Source organism: Bacillus rossius, chromosome 1, assembly GCF_032445375.1.
Source record: "Bacillus rossius redtenbacheri isolate Brsri chromosome 1, Brsri_v3, whole genome shotgun sequence".
NCBI classification, from domain to species: Eukaryota; Metazoa; Arthropoda; class Insecta; order Phasmatodea; family Bacillidae; genus Bacillus; species Bacillus rossius.
The window spans coordinates 236,130,105-236,156,215 of record NC_086330.1 but is presented as its reverse complement, the minus strand read 5'-3'; the positions used below and the strand labels follow the sequence as shown (position 1 = coordinate 236,156,215).

The 26,111-nt window shown below is 36.5% G+C and overlaps 1 protein-coding gene across 1 annotated transcript in view; it reads right to left on the bottom strand.

Moving 5' to 3' along the window:
• Positions 1-371: 371 nt before the first annotated feature.
• The window catches only part of LOC134527368 (M-phase phosphoprotein 6), a 36,593-nt gene continuing 10,853 nt past the window's right edge, over positions 372-26,111 (bottom strand). The window contains exon 3 of the mRNA XM_063359990.1: positions 372-1,181. Within this exon, the coding sequence (XP_063216060.1) occupies positions 860-1,181 (322 nt within the window). The 3' untranslated portion in view covers positions 372-859. The remainder of the gene's footprint in view (positions 1,182-26,111) is intronic.

Below are 26,111 nucleotides of genomic sequence, written 5' to 3'. Positions count from 1 at the left end.
AAAAACAGATTTCACACAAATTGACTACGTAGAGATCAATTTGCAAAAAAAGAATCAGCCTGCTCAACCATATTTCCATAAATGTCTCGCTCAACTCTGGCCAAATGGGAAGCCAATAACACCAGCAAAACTTAAAGATCTCAGATCTCTGATGCATCTTATTCCAAGTGACTGCAGGAAAATGTACAGGAGTCTCGTTGCTCAAGAAGGAATCAAAGATGATATTGATGGTTTTGGCAGGGAGCCAGACTTTGACATAGAAATCCAATAAGAACCTTGTTCCACAAGGATTCTTTAATACAAATGTAGTTTACCAACAACTGAATTTTTATTTATTTAGTTTTAAAATAATAATAATAATAAAAAGCAAAGAAAGATTACTGTTTATTTACTGTTCATTTTATTTATCAATCGGAATATGCAACAAACGACCAACTACATAATATGTCAGAAAATGTCTAGTTCTGTACTATGTAACAGTAGACCAACTGCTCATATCAGTACATTTTTGTCAAAAAAGGTATGTAATGAGTTATACAGAGTACAATATACTGACTAATTAGATACATATAATTATTTTACATATTAAATCACTTATGTGTACAAACATCGATTACTGTGGAATAAATAAGGTACTTCCATCTTTGATGGTCAATATCTCAAAACATTGGTTTTGTCGGTTGGTCTCTTGTTGCATAACTCCATCCAATTATACAAGCAAAGCTACAGAAGTATCACTGCAAATCAAAAACTTGAATTTTCAGGTAAGTGTATTAAATGATGAGGAACTTAAGTGATTATGTACTCTTGGCTCCTATCCCTTCATTGATAGGCAAAATTTTTCCCTGGAAGTATAAACTCAATCATCACTAGGTTTTTGGAACATTTTCTTCTTGTTTTTAGTTTCATATGAAGGGTTGGATTCATTAGCACGTTTGTGAGGTGCTGGGTGGCTTCGCTTGGCAAACTTATTGCTGATGTTCCCCACCAGCGTGCTGTATCTGTTTGCCATTTCCTCTTCTGAAACATCAGCTTCCAGCTTGGGCTGCAACTTCCTCAGCTTCTCCTCTTCCTCTTCCTGCATTATCCTCTCGATGTAGGGGTTCATCCCTTGGAATGACAGTCGGCCCACAATCAGATCTTCACACGGCACGTAACTGCGCTCTATCAGGAACTTGCTCCTGAAACAAGAAAACAAGTCTTCAACAGCAAAGAAATTTGAACTACAAATACCTTAAATACATCAAATACTTAAAGCTGTGCAGTTGTTTCTTAACATTATTAATTAGAAACAACATTATCTGCCAAGCTTATAGTGAAGCATCCTGGAAGAAGTAACCCTTCATGGACAAGTATTACACTAAAGTGTCTACCATCAACAAAGACTTGCTTGTATGAACATCTAATTGCAAATAAATTTGCACATCACATGGAAGAGCCATAATTTATTACTTGTCATGAATATATGAACGAGTCAATGGAGAGGGGAGTGTAATCTAATCTACTCTGAGATGAAGTGTACAATAGAGACGTACTACCTTTTTCGAGACTATGAGAAGGGTCAAGCTTTACAGGATGATATAGTGAAATGTACGCACATCAACTCATCTTGGTAATCAAATCTCTGCAATGTTGAATTTGCATATGCAGTAACACTACATTAAGATATACACATACCCATAAAACAATCTAAATGTATACAGTGATATTTACTGATTTATATTAGCACTGAGACAAGAATTGGATAATAACTTATAATGATAAATCTTTGAATTACTTAAATAGCACTATGAAATAGAGAAATGTAATGTCAATTGCTTAAATTCCTTGTATTTACAGAGATTTGTCATCAGCAACACTATAGGGATATTCAGAATATAATACAATAAACACTCATAAAATGTACCAACACATTATTTACTAAGAACAATGACAGATAAATTAATTAATTTTTCAGGAGAGATATGCAAATGACAATATACACGAAAATTCAAGTATGTCGTGCTATTGTTCTTATACAAACTTTTGATTAATTTTAGTGTCTAGGAAAGTTTATTCAACCATAAATAGTATCCAGAAAAATGATATCAATTATTATGTATACCTGGCTATATCTTGCTCGGTCTTGCACAATATAACTACACTTGAGACCACTGAGTTTTGGTAGAATTTAATGAATATAAAGTTCTAAGTTCTAAGTTTGGACTAATCATGATGACACAATCTTGCCAAACAGGATTTAAACCCACGCTTAAATTTGTGTATCAAATAGTCTGACATTTTTATCAGTTCATCACTTGATTTTCATACATATTGTAGGTGTAGGAATTCAAATTAACAGTATAACTCATCAAATCTCTCCCAATTTATCACAATTACATAAACTGTAATGTTAAATCAATCATATCAGCGATATTCTCAAACTTTAAATACTTCATTTTTTTTTAAACTAGATTTTTAGAACATTTTAATGTTGACTACATTAGTTACTCCTATCTGCATTAAATCCAAAACAAACATAAATTTTCATGCCCATAGACATAACTTTGTAAAGCGATATCTATCACAGATTTTAACTTAGTGAAAGTTTAATAAAAAGTTATATAAATATCATTAGTGCTCCTAAAATGCAGAAATAAATAAAATATTTATATTGTATGACTGTAGGTGTACAATGATAAACAATGATTTATGTTATTGAATTCTAGGTTGGGCCAATGAATAGATTAGAAATTAAGGATTTATTGTTTAAAAAAGTGATTGCCGAGAGGTAGCAGTCCGGAAAAAAACACTTGAGTCACACAATTTAATTTAATTCAAAGTTCATGGTTCCAAAATAACTACAGTTTAATATGCACATCTGAAATTTGGCAGAGGAAGATGATGTTGAGATAAGATAATATTTACTTTTAAACAAGTAAAACAAGGCTTCCCTTAGACCAAAGTGTAGAAATTATTTACTTTATGGGCCTGATGCTCGCCATGTCACAGGACATTAATGTTGAGATGGACTGTGCCATTTGCAAATAGTGACTCGTGATGGTACACGTGATTGCTCATTACCAAAACCTGAACAGTGAAGAAAGGTGAGACACCTCACCTAATGCTATTCCCTTACTTCCACCGGACAACGAGCAACTATGCTCGGAGGAACAATGGAAGAACTTTGGTTTCCGACTTGGCGAGCAGATAAAATACTGGAAAACTGTGTTATAATGTGCACTGATATAAAAACATAGCAGGGAACAGAATATTAAATCTTTAATAGGATATACAGCAAAGACGATATAAATCCTAACATAAATACCATATGAACTGCTATAAATCAACCTTGGGTTATCCCACATGCACAAACTCAATGCTTAAACACAGGAAAAAGATAGTTTAATATATTTACAAATAAAATACACATACGGTGCTGAAACAATAATTAAGTTAAACATGTCCTAATGTTTATAGAGCAGCTTCAGGTAATTGAAGTTTAATTGCTCTATATTATCGTAATTTCCTTAACCTGTGACTTTACAAACATATAACGAAGTCTGTAGCAACTGTGCTTGCTCTTAGCATTCTTTATTTTACATTGTCAATATCACATTATAATGCTTTAAAATAACATAAACATAAAATTGTAGTAATAATATACATTAATTTTATACAATACGACATAACTCTTATTTAAAAACATACATGACACAACAATGTTAAAAACAGTAGATTATATTTACATTTTCTGGTCATTTTTGTATCATCAATACTTTCATTTAACGACTGTAGAAATATTTTCAAATACATCTGTCAATCGACAAAATCACCTTGAATCCGACCCTGAATATTTGGCTATAGCAGTGTCTCACCTTGTTAGTTGTGTGTATCCTGAAGCACTATTTTCATTATAAAACAAGTGAGTTACGACATTTTAACTTATCACAACAAACTATTGTTACCGTTAAATCACTCCCTAAGAGGCTGTATCAACTAAATGATAAGTTGATCTACATCAATGGGTGTCCCCTTAATCAAATGATAAGGCACTATTATTAATCTCATAAGTAGCACGTCAGGAAAATGTTCAGCTCGTGAGTCTCTGTGTTACGTTGGCACTACTGTATAGTAATAAAATGTACCTCATAATTCTTCATAACATAAATTGGAAAGTTTCATTATCATATACACTCTCAATTATTAATATTACAATATATGTATTAAACAATATAGTCTGTGTTCAGACATATTAAAATGATTTTCCTCTCATTACATTGCTAACTTTTCATTATGGATATGACTTAAAAATTTACTAATAATAATGTACAGTAAGTCCTCTATTTACGTCGTACCGATTTACGTCGTTTCGGATTAACTTCGCTAATGTTTGATTACTCATGTTTCAATTTAAGTTGTCGCCGATTCACATTAACGTCGTTTACAATGACCGTAAATCTTTATTTTAACCAAAAAACCGTATATAATTCGTTTATAATTCTTTGTTTCCTTCGGTAGTTATTTATGCTATGTAGCATAAGCTAAACGTTCACCGCTTTATCTTATCATACATCATGAGGGACGCTTCCTGCTCTCCGCGCGGTGATGCAATACTACCAGCCCGCCCGCTCGGCCACCCACGTATCTCGCACGTAGAAGTGTTATCTACTTCCCGCAACGACACAGCATTTTCTCCTACCCCTTTTCGTCCAACTCCTTGGCACTTCAGTAGAGGTGTAAAAGTAACTAAAAAAAGTGTACCCGTATGTATTCGTTACTATAACAATTAGTACTCGTTACTTTCGTATCGTTACTCGTTACTTCTGATACTGCCTAACATGCTATGTTATGTAACAGCAACGAATCGAGTCGTATTTCGTACGCGTACAGTATGACGTCGCGTAAATAATAATAAATCAAATATAAACAATTAAAAGTATTTGATAATTAACAGCTTTTGTTAACCAAGAAACAATAAAATCTCATTAGAGCAGCTTTATTATAATATCTCTTTTAAGATAAGAACAAAAAACGTGAAAATACGCGATAATAAAAAACAAAAACATACATATTTATAATTTGTAAAAAATACTTTCTTAAGTTGTTTCTGTTCCAATCTCAAACTTTGTCTACACCAGGGATGCCAACTTCTGAGTAGTCTCATCAGTAGTCACCCCTCCTCACCAATGGATCATCGACCACACTTTGTAAGAGAGGGGTCCGGAGACCCACCCCCGGAAAAATTTGAATTTCAAGGTGTAAACTGCTATTTACGCAGTTTTTGTATCTGAATATTAAATATACTACCAGTTGGAAATTTGCTATTGTTTTATAATATTTCAGGTTAAAAATTATACACATTGGTAGCCTTGAGGGAAAGAGAGAAAACAATGAACACCTTAAGTGCTATCTGCCCTCTAAAACTCACAAATGACCAAAATTGTTTTTTTGTATACATACAACGCACATGCAAACACAATGAGAGACCAAATAAATCAGAACACTTAAAACATGGTACATTACATTTACCTGCACTCACAACTAAAATATCTCATTTATGGCTAAATTATAAATAAAAAATTGCAAGCTCACCTCAACAGGAATTTCTGATCACATATTTCCGAAAGTTATGAAATAGGCCTAGGCCTACTATTTTTTTTTTTAAATAAGTTGTACACTCATTTCTGGAATGTCTATATACATTTAACTTATATACACACACATATTTACAAAATCGTCTCATTTCAGCAGTGTGCCAACAAGTTAATTTATAAATCCTCCTTATGCACCCCTCCTTGCTTCAACTGGTTAACAGTAGCATGCTTAGCCATTTCTAGTTGCTTCTTGGAAAACTTCTTTTTGTAACATTTATCTCCGTGTGCACCCATTTTTATTTTTTCAACCATTAAAGCATTTAATGTCTCAGTTCCAAGATTTGCACGAAAGTCAGTAGCATTTTGCCTTACTATACTGAAAATACGCTCTGTCGCAGCATTGCTGTGAGGAACTAATAATATGGTCAGCATAAGTTTTGGGAGAACCTTGTACTTAACACTGCCACTCGCATCTACCAATTTGGAGATTTTTCCCCAACATACGTCCATTTTTGGTGAACCTAGGATTTCTTGATTTAGTTCGTCAATCTGGTACCTACTGAATTCAAGCTCTATTTCATCCATCTCACTTTCATTGACAACCCCAGGAAATTGAGACATAAGATACTCTACAGATGAAAAGTTCTTCTCTTTCTTAAGATTGACATCCACTATCTCAGTGTGTTTCAAAAATTTATCCTTCATGGGCAGTTTAGAAATCATATAGTCACAAGCTACAACAAAAAAATTTCTGACAGACTCATAAAATGACTTCAACTGTGATGTAGAAAGTATTTCTTCATTTTCCCTTAAGTAAACTCTTGCTTTGGCTCCAATCACAAGGTTTTCATCTGATTTCTGATGCCGTTTTTTTAACTGTACCTCAGTTATGTCAGAATTAGTTGAAACAACTGCATCTGGTTTCATGAAACGAACCAACAGATCTGTGAACAAGGCCAACAGTTCTCTGCTAACAATGTGTATGGATGGAGCCTCAGATTGCAACTTTACATTGCAAGAAGTGAAAGCGGGTAATACACTACTAAGAAACAAAAAGTACAGCTTGGTGAGAGGAGATTTTAAAATGTTCCTTACACTTAAGAAACGAGAATTATGGCTATCGTTAACTGACTCATCTTCGACACCAAACAACTCTAACAATGCATCCCACTGTTCCAAAAGTCTGTTAATAGCATCCAATAATGACAGCCAGCGGGTCGAAACATATTTCAAAATTTTGTGTGTTTTCAAACCACACAGCTTTTGGCAAGCAACTAATTCCTTTTTCCTCTTTGAGCTTTTTTCAAGGTAATAGTAAATGTCAACAACTAATGTTTCGATGTCACTCCCCAACTGTTTTGCAGCCTTCTGGGCACAAATATGCAATAAATGGCACACGCAACCTTGAACTACTATGCTAGGATTTGCTGTTTTCAAGAAGGATGCTACTCCTCGCAAATGCCCTAACATTCATTGTATTACAATTGTCACTGCCAAATGCCACACAATTTTTCCAAAGTATATTTTTTTCCTTCATCTCTGAATCAATAACAGAGAAAATTCCTTTTCCAGTGTTGTCGTCTGTTTCTAAAATGGAGAGCAAAGCAGTTACTATTTCTCCTTTAGAACTGTCAAAGTAACTGACCAAAATGGGGTAGAGTTTAACACTATTTTGGTCTGTACTGCCATCAGTTGCCATGGAAAACTTACCATGTTGCAGGATGGAAACAACATCGCGTGTTGTATCTTGCGCCATCGACTTGAGAACTGCAGTTGTTTTAGTACGCGCACATGCATATTTCTTAGCAATTGTAGAGTCCGGAAACATGGCCCTAAATAAATCTCCGGCGTGGTCTGCTGATGATAGTGGTAAATTATGTTCTACTATAAAACATGTAAATAGCATTTCCGCATTCATGATGCTGTGAGAATTCTCTGTCTTGGTAAAAAACGAACTTAATGATTTTGTTCCCGCCTTAACCTTCGCAAGTTCGATGTGTTTCTTGGAAGCGATGTGTCGCCTGCAATCATCATGGCCTCCATGTTTGACTGAAAAGTCACAATTATACACGGTACAAAAAGCACTATGTTCCGACACCTCGCTGGTTTTCAAACATTGCCATTCGCGTGCATACTCAGTCCGAAACCGCTGCACTGCGACCTTTTGTCTTTTCGTGGTCGTGCATTCATCGCCCGACATGGTTGTTGAATATTTACTTCGCCTTATATCTTGACTAATTTATTTTAACAACCACTGTTCCACATTTCAACAGATAACGCAAACACAAACTACAACCGGCAAAGGCAAACTAATACTGGCAACCGGGTGTAAACAACAATGTCCCAAACTGAAGTGCGTGGCAACAGTGCAAGTAAGTTAGTCGCTTAGTGAGTATGGTACGCTCGCCGCGTAAGACAGGTACGCACGTAACAGAACATCCTGGAAACTACTGCTACGAGTACCGAAACATCGGTACGTCTACGCATCACTTTAATGGCAACGCTGCACGGATAGCGACGCGCGCGCGCCAGCCTTGTGAAGGTGAACTACACAAAACAAAGAACGCAATAAACATCTTCGCGATGCCTGGCCTGTAGTCCGCATTCTTCACTAACAAATGAATACAACGTAATTAATAAATACATAAAACAAGGAACACGGCTCTCAGAATAATGTTTGTCTGCCGATTAAAAATTTACTGAACGCCAAAAAAGAGGACTACTAACTAATTTGCCGCGCATCCGTAGTCAGCCATACACCGTCCGGAGATTCGTAGTTTACATACTCTGTCCGTAGGAACTACGGAGAATCCGTAGACATTGGTATCCCTGCTACACACACAATACCTTTAATAAACAGTAAAAAACTTGGACGACGAATTTCCAAATTATACTTTTCTTAATAAACAAACATCGTTCTTTGTAACGAATAAGCGCGCGCATGCGTAAAACATACGAAAAATGCAAGTAACGAAATGCATTCGTGTGTAACGTTTTGTTACTCGTTACTAGATGCCGCACCCGTTACTCAGTAACGAATACATACGGTTTGCTACAGGATAGCTCTACACTTCAGTCGCTATGATATCATTGAGTTGGCCGGAGTTTTAAACGTGCCGTTGTTAACTTTATCGTGATTAAATGCGTTTGTAGTAGGCCTACAGTATCAGCTCACTGCAATTTATGATTTTTTCTTCATAAGATGTCTTCCAAACGACTATATATCTGTTTTTATATTTCAATCAATAAAGGTAATAAAGCAGCTGGTTAAATAACCATTCTATAAAGCTGAGAAGTACTAGTTGGACTTGTTTCCCACGCTGTTGGTTGTAATTTGCTGATAAAATTGCCCGTTGTCACGTCTGTATGCCAGCGCTTCCGGTCGACCTTGGGCCGTGGTCGGCCTGTGGCATGAAACATGGCTCATTTTGCGTCGTTTCTATTTACGTCGCGGTTTTCAGGAACGTAACCCCGACGTAAACCGAGGACTTACTGTATTAAAATATATCACATATTCATGTATGACAAGGCATGTGAAAACGAAGGCCACACTTAAATATTAATAACTGCAGCAGCAGTCAAGATTTGACAAGTAAAGAATACTTTGTGTAGTGAAAAAAAAAAAATCATATGCTAAGGTAAACAGATAGGAGTATTCACGAGAGAATAAACAGAAGCATGGATAAGAATCTTTCTCAAGTTAGGATAAACCTTATTCAGCTATAAAAGTCATAAAAAATTATAAATTCATGTGTTTTTGTTTTTCTATTCAGGGGTAGATGTTAGAACAAGTGTAGAAGGACAAATTCAACGAGTTGAAATGATAGTGTTGCGACTGACTCATGGAAAAGCGATACTCGAGGAATAATAAGGGGAACTAATATTGACGTACTTATTCAATCAACAGCTAGTAGTCTTTGATGAAATGGGTCTTGTAGAACAGTAGGTACATTGTAGTGATCTTGTCTGCTGTGAACAAGACAATTGGCAGAAGCAAATAAAATTCCAATTCTTTGATAAAATTTTCACGAACAGAAATGTGGCATCGCTCAATATTTAAACTCGGGGCTAATCACGTCACATTACCTCATCTCAGTGTGGACAAATAAATCAACGTCAATGCACTTGCTGCATGAAAGTCTACATTGCTCAGTGGACAATAATAATGTCGAAATGCTGAGCGCATATCTGTCCTTACTAGTCTCTATTACCCAGTGGATACAAACAAACTAGCTGCCCTAAAAACTCTATTCATTCAGCGATACAACTTATACGTAACCGTTACTATTGCAGGGTACAAATACAGTTGATTGCCAAATAACCACTTCTGCTTCAGGCCTAATTTCACTTCAAAAATGACATTTATCTTGAAACAAAACTTCAACGATGGTATAGGTTACTGCAGTTCATGCTGTCTGTACAGTCTCAGGTGCGACAAATTGTAATTTCCTACAATTTTGCTGTACAATGCTTTCTATGTGTAACAGTTCTTGCTGTTTCTGTCGCGAACTCGAAACGGTCCTTCGTAGAGGAGAAACAGTTTCTTGGTAATTTGTTCCTAAAATTTGCTTACCGGATTCGACTTCCTTAAAATGAGGTCTCCAATACTAAGTTTGTTCTTGCACAACCTCTTCTATACTCTTCTGCGCCGTTCTGTGGAGAGGTGAAGGCGTGTCTTAATAAACTTCTCAATCTGCTACCGTGTTTCCTCTGTGTTGCTTATCTTTGTTGTTTCTGTCAATTCCGAATAGTAAAGATATGGGTAAGACTTCCAAACGATTGTTTCATAAAATCTCGTGGGGAGTTAATCCAGTTGAATAACGTGTGTACTGAGTTGTTAATAATGCATTCCACGAACTGTAGATGATCACACCAGTTTTGTTGAACTTTATAACAATGTGCTCTCAAAATATTGCCTAAGTTCCACATCAGTCTTTCCACAGGATTGAATTGTGGTTGTACCGAAGCGGTTGTAGGTGTAATGCCTAGGTTATGTAAACATTGCTGCCATATGTTGCAGTAAATTGTGTGCCTTTATCTGTTAAAACATGTTCTGATTTTGCTATTTGTGTTGTAAATAGTTTCAATTTTGCGAAGACGGTTTTCGCATCGGCCTTAAGGGGATTGGTGCACCAGCATCGTATTAAAAAAACAATATATTTGTTAATGATTCAGCTACTAGAGAAGATTTGAACCATTCTGGTGTAAAATTATTTTTTTAATTTTTTTATTTTAATTAAGTTATTGCTGATTTTCGGGAATTTTTTAAATTCAAGCTTTATTAAAAAACTATAAAGAATTCAGTGGTAAAACTTTCGCAGATAAATTTTCAGACACGGGAGATATGACTGTGACCATTATTTTATCTGTAATCATTATTAATTTAACGTATTTACAATTTGAATTTTAATAAATGAGCTGCTACGAAATTGCATGATATTCATTTGCGAATTTAATAACATTCGCGTTTTCATTTGTAATTCAAACGCCTACATATATGTCGGCTGAATGATTGACTTTATTTTAGTCTTTAGCTTATTGCAGTCGGACCTAAAGTAAAAACGTAGCTGTAGAAATTTGAGCCGCGTGCAAGCTCGGATACGAGGAATTATGGAGCGCGCTGGACAGTAGTGACACCTTGCGACAGTTTTCCAAACTTTTTGCAGCTCGTTCCAACTCTGCCACAGCTGTCTGCTGTTTACGAAGGGGAGACGGGATTTCGCGGGAAACTGATATGAAGGTCAACGTACTCATTTTCAGTAGATAAGAGAACGTGTTTGGTTTAGCTCGGCGTATAATTGAATGGTTATTCTCTGTTATTATTTAGCTAGATGTTTTTTGTTGCAAGCGTAAGATTTATTCAGGATTAAAATGCAGAAGAAACCTCCACCAAGCAGAGTACACAAAAGAACAAAACTATCGAAAGCCATTAGAGCGCATAGAAAAAAGAATAAAGAAAGTTAAGAGATTATTTTATTATAGCTTTTTTAACCATATATTTATTTTTCAGAGTTGCGTATGTACAACGCGATGGACGCGATGCGACAACAAAAAGATGTGTAAAATTGTAAACATGTTTTTTTTTTTCAGCAATGCGTAAACCATTCATAAACTATACTCAACATGTATCCGTATAATTACATTTGGATATTTTTTTTTATGACAGGCATCAATGTTAACAAGTTTATTAAGCCACGATAGACTTTTTTCAGAAAACTAAGTGTAGCAGAAAACACTCAACATAGTCTCACACAAAATCAGTTTACATGAATGCAGTTTTAAGAAGTAAGCTACGTAAATAATAGTTAAACATTATTTAATATCTGCTGGTAACGTTTCCAAAGTATCAGCTTCGCCTTCATTCACGAACAATATTTGTGAGCTTATTTATGTATTTTGCTGGCTATTCGTTGGTGACTGTTAGGACTGCAAAATTAGTAAATATTTTTTACCCTATCCTGAGTTAAATCTAAGTGTGCGCGGTTAGATGAGGACCTAGATGTCTCTCAGGCTTACTCTACTCATGCGGGGCATTAACCATGCGCGTAAGGGCGCGTTGCCATTGACCTGTAGGATAGTCTCAACAATCCTCTACGGACTCGAAAAATGTCACCTGCTCATTGGCTACTTGACTTGTGACAACTGTTTGTTGTAATGCCTGTGATTCATCGTTTATTTGGTTGATGAGTTTTCAGTGATTCAGAGCCTCCCATTTAACTGTGGCCGAATTGAAGAAGCAGTACACATGTTACATGCTTGAATTCATAGCGAATGGAAACCACAAATATTTACTGATGCAGTGGTTGGTAAAAAAAAATATTATTCGTATTGCGTCCATCGCTTGGCGCCATGTTGGCTCCTATATTATATGGATTTACAAAATATAACGATTCATTTACGACACTTAAGATAAGGTGTGTAGGATTTTAAGAATTCACTTGAATTAATATTTAAGAACATATTTCAGGATAACTTGTGAAGACGCTCGTACAGACGGCACCGGTTGTGATGACTCATTGTTACCAGAGCAGGGGCCATCTCGTGTACACGAAGTGGCATGTGATACCTCAACATAACTCGAAAATCAGTAAGTGTTACATTGAAATGTGTCCGCTACAAATGTTCAAAAATTATAATTTTGAAATCGAGTAGAAATATTCCTGCAATTAATATTAGGTATATTTTAATAGACATTGAAAGCGAATCATTAAGTAGCTTCAAAATCAAAATACCAGAATACAGATAATCTGTAACAATACAGACCTCACCGACTAGATATGGTCCAGATTGTTAATACTAACACATTTGAAAATCTGACTAGTTACTGAATATGTTGAAATTTTGTAAACCTGTTACTTTAGATGATTGGTGATGTAATAATGTCTCTTGGAAACTACATAAGATTTTAACTGCTTTTATTTCTCCATAAATTCGCAAATCACCGTGGCGGCCATTTTACGATCACGATTTAGTTCTTAAATTTTAAATTAGTTTATTTGTTGAGATCCTGGTACAATGTGTCTGACCGCTAAAGCGATCCGAGCCGTGTAGTGTGTACTATTGCGAGGTTGTCGAAGTAGGCTCGGGTCGGGACGAATTTCGCTGTGAAGAAACAAAGGTTTTTAATACATAGAAAATTATCTCAAAGCCGAAAATTTGTACAGTAGTAGAATGAACATTTCTTAGTAACACGTCAAAAGTTTAAGTACTGCCGCAAACCTTGTGCGTCACACCAAAAACGAGCAGTTAAGTCTAAAATGACAATTTTTGCAACGATCCACAATAATGGATATTGCAAATGCAGTTTATGAAGTAGCCCGTCAGTATGGAACCCAAAATAATCTAGAAACATTGCCCCATCTGAGGATAGTGATAAAAAGCACAAAGTTTAAACATGTTTCTATAAAATAGACCTTTTAAATCATTAAAGTTAACGAATTCACTTTCATTCAATTTTAAGGAAATATAAATACATCTTACATAAACTTAAAGAGCCCAAGGTGGAGCTTAAAGTAAACGTTGTTGCATATTTATTCATCTTTAAATTGGTATATTTTTTAAGTGTCTCATACAATTAGTCTGACCACTAAAGCGATCCGAGCCGCGTAGTGTATACTACTGCGAGGTTGTCGAAGTAGGCTCGGGTCGGGACGAATTTCGCTGTTAAGAAACAAAAATTTTTAATACATGGAAAACTATCCCAAAGCAAAAATTTTGTACAGTAGTAGAATGAACATTTCTTAGTAACACGTCAAAAGTTTACCGATGAAACCTTGTGATCACACCAATAATGAGCATTTGAGTCCTTAATGATAATTTCCACAATGATCCACAAAAATGTTTCGTAAATTTAATAACTTTAATTTTTTTTAAGCCGGTTCTCATTATGGCACTAAAGTAATATAAAAGAATGTCCTACATGGTAACTGTGATAAACACCTCAAAGTTTAAACGTCCTATTATTAAATTGGTAATTTTAATCATAAAAGGTAAGAAATATATATTATTTTATAGAAATTTTACTACATGTTACATAAATATGTTGAGCTTAGCGTCAAAATCACTTCATAAATATTGTCTGTGTTTTCTTTGTAAGGTTTAAATGTGTATATTTTGAGTGTCTGGTACAATAGTCTGACCACTGATGTATTTCAAGCTGCATAGTGTGTGTGCAGCAGTGTTAAAGTCGCTCGTGCTGGGTAGTTTTTTGCTCCAGAAAACTAAGGTTTTTAATGTATGGTAATTCCAGACTGAATTTTACTCTGAAAGAATAAAAGTTTCCTAACTGCAAGTGATTTTTGCTGCAAACGTAGATAAAAATCTTCCAGGATGCGATTTGCTTAGGTAAAAATATTATTATGATCGACTCTTTAATTTCTAAATTATAAATAAATAACAACAATAGAACTTCCCGGAAAGTTGTGATAAACTGACGATATTACGCGAGTAGCAGACCCGTACGTGACTACAGAGAAAGGCTATTTTCCTTGACCGTTAGGATTTCTGGGACGAACACCCTCTCACAGCTGGGGTCATAAAATACGGTCAAACTCTTGCAAAAACATCCACCACCGCTCTTTGCCACTAGCAATTCAACGAAGTAAGCTAGGCGCAGCACTCCAATGAATTAACTTAGAAAAAAAATACTAAATATATAATTCTATCAATACATTTTACAACACAACTTATGTTTAATTTATTTTCTGGAAAGAAAATAATATTATCATACAAATTATGTTATAAAAGTGACAAAACTCAATAAGCACATTTACGGTGTATCGTTTTCTTCAATTGTTATGTAGTAAACTAATTTCATACAATTAAATATTTATATTTTATAATATAGGCTACATTAAAATTTTGCACAGTTCTGATCTAAAATAATATAATATATTATAAATAAAAAATAATTATATTTTTTGGTATTAAAATAATTTTTAATAATAAAATTTTTGTAACAAAATACAAACACACACATATAAAACCAGAGGTCCTCTAGAATTTTCATTTACAAGTTCCAAGCAGAAATTGTTTATTGTTAATTTTATTGTATCAAAAATCATTCATATAAGAAAAAAGAATATGTATATCTCAATAGATGTAACATGAATACACCCTATCATATGCATTAAATATATTTTAAGTAATCCCTAAATAAGACCAAGTTTATTGAGTGTCGCAGTACGCAGCGTGTTTCAAAGCCCGCCGGCCGTGAAAGATCAGTACGGCCGCAGTACACTGCAACGCTCGGGCAGCTTTAATGAGGCAACTAATTATGCTAGACTCTTTATAAATATACTATCTTAAAGCTAAAAGTATAACTAAAAACATTTATTTAGACATTTTTTCGCATTGGGCTCTTAAAATCGATGTAAATCGTATTTTTATCTGGGTGGCAAAGATAAAAAAATATATGTCGTGAATTAATCGCTTTATATCATATCTTAAATATTAATAATTTAAATTTTTTCTAACATTAATGGGTGTATTACAGTTTATATATTACTTTGGTAAGTTTACGGACAGTCAAAATTAAAAACTGTATAAATGGGTAGCATTTTAATGGACTGATGCAAGTTGCTGTCACCTAGGACTTAAATGCAAATTTTCGGTGATAACGCACAAGGTCTACAGCGGTAAACTTTCGGTATGTTATTAAGCATAGTCAACTCTACCACAGTACAAAAATTCAGCTTTGGACAAATTTTTCAAAGGTTTTCTTGGTTTCCTGGAGTAACACGAAAGTCTATGCTGGGAAGGGCGGCTACCTGATCCGAGAATGAAGGATAGGGCGAGATGGGAAGCGAAGATAAGAGCTGGTTGGGTGTCAGTGTTGGAGAGAGAGAGAGAGAGAGAGAGAGAGAGAGAGAGAGAGAGAGAGAGAGAGAGAGAGAGAGAGAAAGGCGATATTGTGGAAGACCTTCGAAAGATTCCCGCTAGATGGCAGGCCTCAGAGCTGCAATCTTCGACAACCTCCCCTCACGGAAGCTCTCTCGCCACTAACTTGCCAAATCTCACCCGCTAGCTTATATACATGCTGGCTGGCCGTACAGTAGTAATAAACAAGCATTTATAAAACACTTAAGCTCATTTCCAACAAATTCTGACGAATGACTGTTTTTTGTCCTGCACCAATCCCCGTAACGCTGGCATAGAGTTTGGTGTACTTGGAGAAAATATCCATGGCTACTAGAACATATCGAACTCCAGCTTTTGAAGAAAGTAACGGCCCGAATAAATCAACTGACACAAGCTGCAATGGTTTGTCCGGCAAAATAGGTTGATATTCATCTTCCACGTTCTCTTGCGGATGCTTCGACTTCTGGCATAGGTCATAACTTGTCACATGTTTCCATACAGTCTTTCGCAGGTTGAGACAGCCTTCTTAGTCTTCTTAAGCTAACTTTGACTCCCAGCGCGTAAGCTGATGCATCGGTGTACAAGAGAAACGTGCATCCTTGAACGGGATGATGAATCACATGCTTGTTGTTCCACTTCCATCCAAAAACCAGTTTCATCCTTCTTCAATACCTCAAACAATGGCTATGCTACTCTTGCAATATTATCTGAATTTTTACAATAAAATTCCATGATTCCCAAAAATGGTCTAAGTTGTTTCCCTTTTTTTGGTATAGGGAAGTTCGTGATGGTGCTAAGCTTGTCTGGTGCTGTACATACGCCAGTAGGGGTAAGAATGTGTCCCAGGAATGGTAGTTCTTCCCTACAAAACACATACTTGCATAATTTCACCTTTATGCATGCAGACTGTAATTTTGAAATCACTAAATAGATGTATTGTAGATGTTCCTTGAATATAGATGAAGTGATCAGAATACTATCTACGTAAGCACGTGCAAAACCTCTGCACTATGGACCCAAGGATGCATCTAAGCACCTGGGAAACTCTGCTTCGGCATTACAGAGCTTAAAACGGCATTACTATGAAGACATACTGATAGTTGCAGAATAAAAATGCAGTGTATTGCTGTGATTCTGGTTTTAATGGTATCTGACAGTAACCAGTAGAGATCAAAAGTCGTCAAGAATTTTACCCCCTGATATAACCTCAAAATGTCGCAGGTGAGGTGCTGACTTTCGCAGTCTTTAATCGTGATACAGTTAAGTTAGCGTGCATCCAAACATAGTCTTATGCTGCCACCTTTCTTTCTTACTCAAACTATCGGATTAGCTTAAGGACTGGCTTTTCCGTTTAACTACGTCCCACTCTAGCAACAGTTTTAGATAGTCTCCGGCATCTGCCAAATATTTAGCAGGAACGGGGTAAGATTTGCGGTGGAAAGGTTCCCCCTCTTTTATAATAATCTTGGCCTCATACAGGTTGTTGCGTCCTGGCTTATCTGAAACTAGTAGCTTGGCTTCTGGGTTGTAGCAGTGTCCTTGGCAAATAATTCACCAACGTTTCGGTCGACATTTCAGTCACCATCATCAGGGAGCAGTTACCTAGGATGGCGACTGCAATGTCGACCGAAACATTGGTGAATTATTTGCCAAGGACACGGCTACAACCCAGAAGCCAAGCTACTTGAGACAATGGCTGTGAAAGCCTGCGAACATTATTATCTGAAAATACTATATTGTGATCAGACAGTAAGTTAAATAATGCTTGCTTTTGCTTGTCCTGAATAAATTTAACTTATAAAACGGCCTGCATGAGATCTTCGGAAGTTGCAAAAAGTGAACTACTGACCGAAGAACTGGAAACTTGGTTCAAGAATAATTCTAGTTGCAGAAGTCCTACTAGTTTGTCGGCTACATGCCATCTGGTTGTTGTGGCTGGTACGGTAGAATCAGTGGGTGTGATTAACCATCCGCCGAAATCTAAAATTATGCCATATTTTGACAGAAAATCTATTCCTTAATCAAAGGCTTAGCTAAACCTATAAAAATTAATACTGACATCTCCTTCACTTGGCCTAAACCTTCAATGGTAATTGTCGCTTGTCAAATCACCAAGGTAATCGCACGTGAAGTAACACCATAAATTATAATACTAGGCACAGATAGAATAGGCAGTTTCACACCTGATTTCTCTTTGGCGACCACAAGATCATCGTTGATACAACTTATCTCGGCTCAACTATCTAATAAAGTAGGTACAGGCACTCCACAAATATGTAACAAAATTTCTGTGCAGAATACTTTGTTACTCTAAATCTATTTCCTTTTTGTAAGGAAATCACATTTGTTTTCCTGCATAACGATTGTGTAAACACTTTATATATTTGTTCTTCGGCTACATGCCTAGCGGTGTCCTGGCACGCAACCTCTGCATTCTCTATGGATTGCTGCATGCATTCCATCTGAATTTCGATGGAAGTAAATTTTAAGGTGATTGCCTCACAAAAGTTTTGTACCTCGTCGCGCACGTCCTGTATTTGTGCAGCGACGTGTTGCGTAACCTCGGAGATTTTATTACCTACTCTCACTAACACTTCCGCTTGTGTTTTATTTATGCTTTCGGTTATTTCTGCCTTGACTATGTAAATTAATTTTGCGCTTTGCTCCATTGCTTCAGTTCGATATTCCTCAAAAAGACTACGTGACAACTCCGCTGCTTCCATTTTTGACGTGCCAATTCGTCTCAAATAGTTTTATTTTGTTTGGCCTGTTGCCGTGACAAATCCTCAGAAAGACTACGTGATAACTCCGCCGCTTCCATTCTTTGACGTGCTAATTCATCTGCAGTATTGTTTGTCTATAATGTCTACAACGTGTTTAGCTGTATGGAAACCATGTTAAACGCACGCATGAAATACTCCATGGTGATTAAATTTTTTTCCATCTGTGATGTGTTTACTACTGCACAGAACGCATACTCTTTCTCTTTAGCGCACTGAAACTGTTTTGTTGCGTCAATGGCTCTTGTATAATCAGCCATGTAACCATTGGGCAATAAAACCTCGCTGTCTGTGTCGCTATATATTTCAGCTGGCTCGTGTTCAACTTCCTCTTTGCTCCCTCTGGCTATGCTCTTGCGCCACAGGAAGTACGTACCTTCTTCACTGGAAATGGCAGCTTCCTCGGTAAAGGGACACGGGAAAATGGAGGACTTGACAGCACAAGATGTCTGCAGACTAACCTGATATGACTTAGGACTATCTATAAGCCCTCATTGATGCGCCAGCTGTAAGTGTTACGTAGTTATTACTATGACACCAGCTTGTGAAAATAAGGAGAAATAAAATAAAATAAATTTTAAAACCCTTAAATTCAAAATATTGTTTTTTACTTATCCCAATATTACGTGTGTAATTATATCTGTCCGATTTCAAATCTGTTAACATTTGCTACTCATAATGAACGCTTTTCTCAAATACATATATTGATTGGTGCAGTTATGGGTTTCATTTAGTATATACAATAGTAATTAACTGAAATAAAAAATATTATGTTTAAAACTTGTTTTCTATATTTCAATACTATAAAATACGTACGTGAACTTTTTATGTATTCAAACATAAGCTAGGTATAAAGTTAGAATCGTTGTGACAGAAAAAGATGTAATTTCCATTTCAGCTAGGCACGATTTTAACTGGCCGACTTCATCTAACATCCAATATATTTTAGAACCGTCCTATATAGAAAATATTTGATGAAAAGTTAAGTCATCCGACTTGTCAAACAAACATGCTGCGCTAGTGACTTTTTTGGTGACATTATAACCCTCCAACTTTGTTACGCCTCTCCTTAGTGCGCTAATTACTATTAAGTAATTTCTTAGAGAAACTTCTAAGATACAAAAATTTTGAAACATACTGGAAAGATAAACTTATAATAAAAATATATGTCAAAAATACTTCAGAGGGGCACTCAGGAGGGTGAACAAGAATTTATTACCGCCCCTGTGGGCTTACAGATGGCGGAGAGGATCGTAAGGCTTATAAATGAGAAGTCGAGGTTTGGTTGGCGAGCTATTCGATTTATTCTGATTAAAAATTGATTTTCTATTTTATTTTGACAGTGCTTCCATAATTTTTATATGGTTTGCATATTACAAATTTAAGACATTATTAAATAAAGGTGAAAAACAATTCACAATCGGCCCGGGCCTCAAAAGGGTTACTTATGAAGGTTAACATAAATAATGACACATAATTGTTCCGTTGCATTGGCTAGCACTTGAAATTATAAATTTACAGTTCTGAAATATGAAAAAAACAATAAAATAAAAATAATAAAACATCTATAAACTGGCACGGGTGGTAGGTAGGCTTGATATATGTTGGCGGTCAAGCATAGTGAGCCGCAGACGACGAGAAGAGAGAGATAGCAAAATGACAAAGGCGTTTCACCGAGTGTTGTGAAACTGCTGGGCCAAAATCTTGATGTGGAATGTTCTAGGACAAACTGGGTTCCAGGGGTGTTCTCGAACCTGCACTGCAACAAAAGCCATTCGGTACGAATTGCCTCGGATGCAGGCGTTAGGTAGGGTGGCGGATTTCGCCACCGGGATTGGTGGAAATGGGGTAAAAACATAAACAAACTCACCACTGCGAGGAAAACTCAGCTGACTGGCTGCCACCTCGTAGACCGACGCGGTAGCACACGGATGGCTTTGGAAACCATGATGGATACGAAAAAAGTTGGAAGAAGAGAAAAAATAAATAAAATTTAACTTGCGACTACTTAGGACAGTATAAAAGCTAAAATTAGTAAATCGGCACTTGAGGCCTTACCTGTAGTAGACTACATTCCAATTGATTGATCAGCGGTCTTCTAATTCTCACATAAGTCAGGAGAGTCACTGACCGGAGACGTTCGCGGTTGGCTGCCCTAAGAAAAGTGACCTCGGGGCGCGGTTGGGGCGCTAAATTAAAAGGCCAAGTCTCCCTTGAAAAAGGAAGGAAGGGAGGGGGGGGGGGGGGGGGGGCCTTCGGTATTCATCGGCGCTCGGCGCCATACACTCGAAGTTGGCATCCTTGGCCAGCGCGCTCTGGATGGAGAAGTGAGGAACTCAACACGCCCGGCGAGCGGTCAGGTCAAGGGTCGATTCAACTTGAACTTCTTATGGGCACGACAGTGCTGCCTTCAGGTGGGCAGCCAGGATGTTAGGGAGGGGTTAGTGTCTCGCGGATACGTCTTTTAGCAGTCCGGCGCATCTTAATTCCTCTCATCGCCGGCAGGGTGTGCGGACGAGAGTGTGAGAACGACTGTGGGTTATGACCTCAATGGGCCAGAGAGAAGGGGGGAGGATATGACCGGTGACTGACCCGGCCTGATTTCTGGACGAGGGACTGTCGAGTGCGGGGGAAATTCTGCAAGGTTCGTGAGAACTGAGGCGACGAAACACCGCGACATGTCTGTGACACCGAGAATTTGACCAGGCTGGTTGTCCAAGCTTGCTGATTGCGAGACTTCGGGGAAGTCACCAGGGGCTGAATGTCTGCTTGCCCCCGCAAGTATGGTCACGAAATGGCTTCATGTAACGAGACTTAGTACATGACAGCAAGCGGGGGTTATGGGACCGGGGCACTTCAAGCAGCACTCCAAGTCGCAACGTAGCATTGGCGAAGCTGTGAACCTGATGGTGGGGGGGGGGGGGAGAAAGAGAGAGAGAAAAAAAAACACGCTGAAAAAGAATTGGCCCGGCCGTACACTGGGCTGAATAAAATGGCAGGCAGCAAAGAATTTAAGTAAAAAAAATTTTTAAAAAAAAGGGTGCCTATAATGCACATGATTGGCACAACATTATTTGACACAATATATTGGAATATGTTGGAAGTGAAAATTTCACAGTTTGACAGGGCCTTAAGCAGAACCCAAGCAACACACAGGGAAAATTATATAGAATTAAATACATGCCTGTTCCCATAAACCATTAATAATTTGGCACCAAAATTGTAATTTCTAAACACTTCAATGCATATATTTTAATAATAATTATTACACTAACAAACATAATATGTATAAAAGCGGCACAGTTAAAATTTCAAAACACTTGACTCGTGGAACGACGCTTTAGAAATCTCTTAAAACTCTAACAAAAATTACAGGAACATCATAATTGTTACATATACAAACACAACTTGTAGAAAAGTAAAGACAAAATTCATTAGCCCTAAATTTTTCTTAACAGGAAAATACACATATACACATACCTACACTCACACTTTACAACAATTGTATGATCCTATTACATATTTTGTCGCACATTACCCAGAATATAATCTTACATTGTGTAAATAATTGTAAGTCAACTGGTTATTACTTTTCTTTGTTTTTTTGGCTGTCACAATAAAATCTGGTTCCCAAACTTTCATGCCTCTCAGAATGTGACTGTCTGCGATTTCAGGTAACAAACAACACATGAAAAATCAGTGTAGTTTTGGAAGTAGTTTTCTTCCCAAAACTTTTCAACTGGCTTATCTCGCAACACTTCAATTCCACTATCATTAAACAAAATGAGAACACAATATTGTTTCCAAATTAACAAAAGTTGTCCTTGTATCTGATACCAATATTTATGATTTTTCTTTAGTTTCAGCGACCCATTTTCGTACTGAATGCAAATTTTTCCTATTTTTGCTGCTTCCGAGATTTTGTTTTTCCCGAATGATGGCAAATAATTCACCTCCACAAGTCCAGTATCGCCCACCAATTCATTCTCACAAACAGACCACATTCTTTTTACCTTTACTCTGTTACTTCTTTGTATAAAAAAATTTCTTTCTTTTCATTTATGCGGCCATAAGTAACTGCTTTCGAGTGTATATTCTTTTTACCTTTAATCTGTTCACTTCTTTGTATAAAGAAATTTCTTTCTTTTCATTTATGCGGCCATAAGTAACTGCTTTCGAGTGTATTTCCTTAAGCACTAACATTTTCTTTACCAAGTTGTGGCAGGATGTGGTTTCTCTCATCTTATATAGAAGCAGTCAGGTAATTGCTGCAGGCTTCAATCCACTAGGGATTATCTTCACTTGCTGCTTCTTTCTGCAGTTTTTCTAACACAGCCTTCTTACGTTTCTCCAATTCGTCACCATCTACGTCTACATCCGCTGCTTCTGGACCGTAGTCAAGATCCAGACCATACTGAAGTTTACTTTCTTACTTTGGTGCTTTGAGGACTCCTTATCATCTTAATAAAATAGCAGTTTAGCAGAACGTCTTTTTTCTCGTTGTCTTATTACTTTCTTTGCAGTTTGGCCGGGACTTTTCCTGCATAATAATTTCCAAGGACTCAAAATGTAAATTGGTCCATCTGAATGGGTGAATGCTGCTACATAACAAATGCGCTGGTACGAATGAATGACTTCTTGAGAAGTCATTTCGTTTACCACCAACAACTTACATACTAATGACATAAGATTTTCTACAGTATTTGTAGTAGTGTTTTTCAACAATCTTCCAGACTTTTGCATCACAATGTCGAGACAGTTTTAAATTTGATCTAGCAGCTTGGAATTCACTAACAATGGCAAAACACTAGTACTTTCAGTGTCTTTTCTTTTGCAGTATAATTGCCTGCAGTTACAATGTAGATTTCCAAAATTTTCTCTTACAGCACCACCATACCTGCCAACTTTTTAGTTTGGTCATAAAGAAAACTTTTAAATTGGGAAAATGTATCGTAAATCAAATTCGGCAATTTTTTACATGCTTTATGTGCAATTATTTTCTATTTCTCTATTCCATTTGGTTTCTGCTAATTTACTAATGACATGAAGGGCATATCGATGGCCTAGAATGAAAACCTCATACAGTCAATATTGTAAATGTACTGGGAAACTAAACCTATCCAGAATGTGCCAATTTACACAGTATGCATATGAAAAGCAAAATGATCAAGTACAAAACAAAAGCAATATTATTAACTAAACAAGATTACTTAAAGACATATCTTGCTATATCACATGTTTGTTACATATTTCAGTCATCTCCTGATTATCATCCTTGATGCAATTTTAAGACTTAGAATGTGCAGCAGTTGCCTTCTTTGCTTTACCTAATAAATCTGAGGTAAATCTTTGTTCATAACAAACACAATTCCTTGATTTCAACACAGAAATAGACTGCAAAGTTTTAAATGACATGGAGGACCTAAATTGGGTTCTGTTTATTTTACCATACTGAAAATGCACTCACATTCTGAATTACTGTGGGGGATTGACAGAATTGATAGCATTTGACAGTCTGTTATACTTCAGGAAGCCATCTACTCCACGAACTCTTGATAATTCAGGCGACTTGATATCAACAGTGCCTGCTTTCGTCACTTCCAACCCCGTGTGTGCAGTACTGGTGAAAAAGCTATCAATCTTCTTATTTTCTTCCTCAGAAAGCACGCTTTTCCTATGCTTAGGACACTTAACGTGTGTAGTTATGTCGGACCTATGAGCAATACTAAAATCACACCGGCACACTGTGCAAAACACAAAAGTTTCTCCTTTTTGCAATTTCAGAATACACGAGAATTCGTTGTTATACGCAGCACGGTAAGTCTGAATATATTTCTTGTTGGCTAGCTTACTCATGGTTCCCATCACGTAAATACAAACAAAAAAAAAAACGGTTGCGCAGCACTACATGGGAACTACAAACAATAGTCAGCCATTTTGGACATAATATAAGGAACAAGGAACAGACCAAGGAGGTAGGGCTGACGTCACAATTGTGGTCCGTTCCTCCGTTTAAGGAAGCACTTTTTCGTTGCGTTAAGTGGAAAACAAACGTAGACCAGTCCAAACCATATACAAATAACTATCTATCTCTTGTTTTGTTTTCATTCCGCCTTCCGTCAGTTCGTCGGTAACATTGCCGGTACAGTAAAAATTGGCAGGTATACATGGCCGGTACAGTGAACGGTAATAAACCACCACGCAAAAATAAATCCGTAAGATATTAAAGACGTCCGTAAAACCGTAAAATAGTATTAAAATCCGTAAAACTTACGGACAATCCGTAAAAGTTGGCAGGTATGCACCACCATTGACGACAGTTATGAAATAATAACCTTCATCAATGTCACCACTTTCTATTGTCAATCGTTTCTCTTCATGTATTGCCTCGGCCATTTTCTTAGTTTTTCTTCCAAAACCTTACGACACAAATTATAATCTTCTTTAATCACAAAGTTCAGGAAAGAACGCATGAGCAATAAAGGAGCAAATGTGTGCATTCATTTAAATTTTTCATTTTGTTTCAAACTGTCATTTTATGTTAAACAATTTAATTTGGAGACTAACAAGTCTGAAAATTGTTAATCATTTATTTTATGTATACATATGATCAGTCCTAATAAATTGGTGTGTTGAAAACAAACAGGCATAACTCATGAAATTAAACATTTTCTCTAGCAGATCCCTCCAAGAATAACTCAAGCTACTAACATGAGATTTTAATGGTAGCGTCTCCTTCAAGTACAGGCATATTATAAGAAGAAATGTTACTGAATGTAACCAGTAACAGAAGGAACGGGAATTAAATAGGTATTACTTTACATTATTGCCATGATCTCTGAAACTTTATTAGACATTAGATGGAAACACAAATGTTAGTTCTAAAATTTCATAATAAAATTTTTTCCCGTATTCTGGGAAATAAATCTTTAATTTATTTCCATCTGAGAAAAATTTTATGCGAGTGTGGAAATCCTGTTAGATTCCTCTTAAAGTTTTAATGATGTTTATTTACCGCTCATGTTTATATTATCTAGAGAATTCATATGGCAGACAAGGAAACTATGATTATCGAGTAACACAACATATAACGTATTGGTTTATATTTAATTTGTTACATAGTCCTGTAGGCATGTTGAAATGAAGTGTTGAAATTTAGAAGAAGTGACCACATGATTAGAATCTAAATTACTAGTGCGGGGGTTTGTCGTGATGAAGGAACCAGTCACCTGATCATCAAAGTTCCGGGCTTTTCCTCCGCACATCCTCCCGCAAACATCTTAAAACTTCCAAATTAAAGTGCTGTTTAACAGTCTGGCCAGGGTGAACAAATTCCCGGTGCACAAATCCACAAACATCAAAATAGACAATGATCATCGTCTTAACATTCAACCTC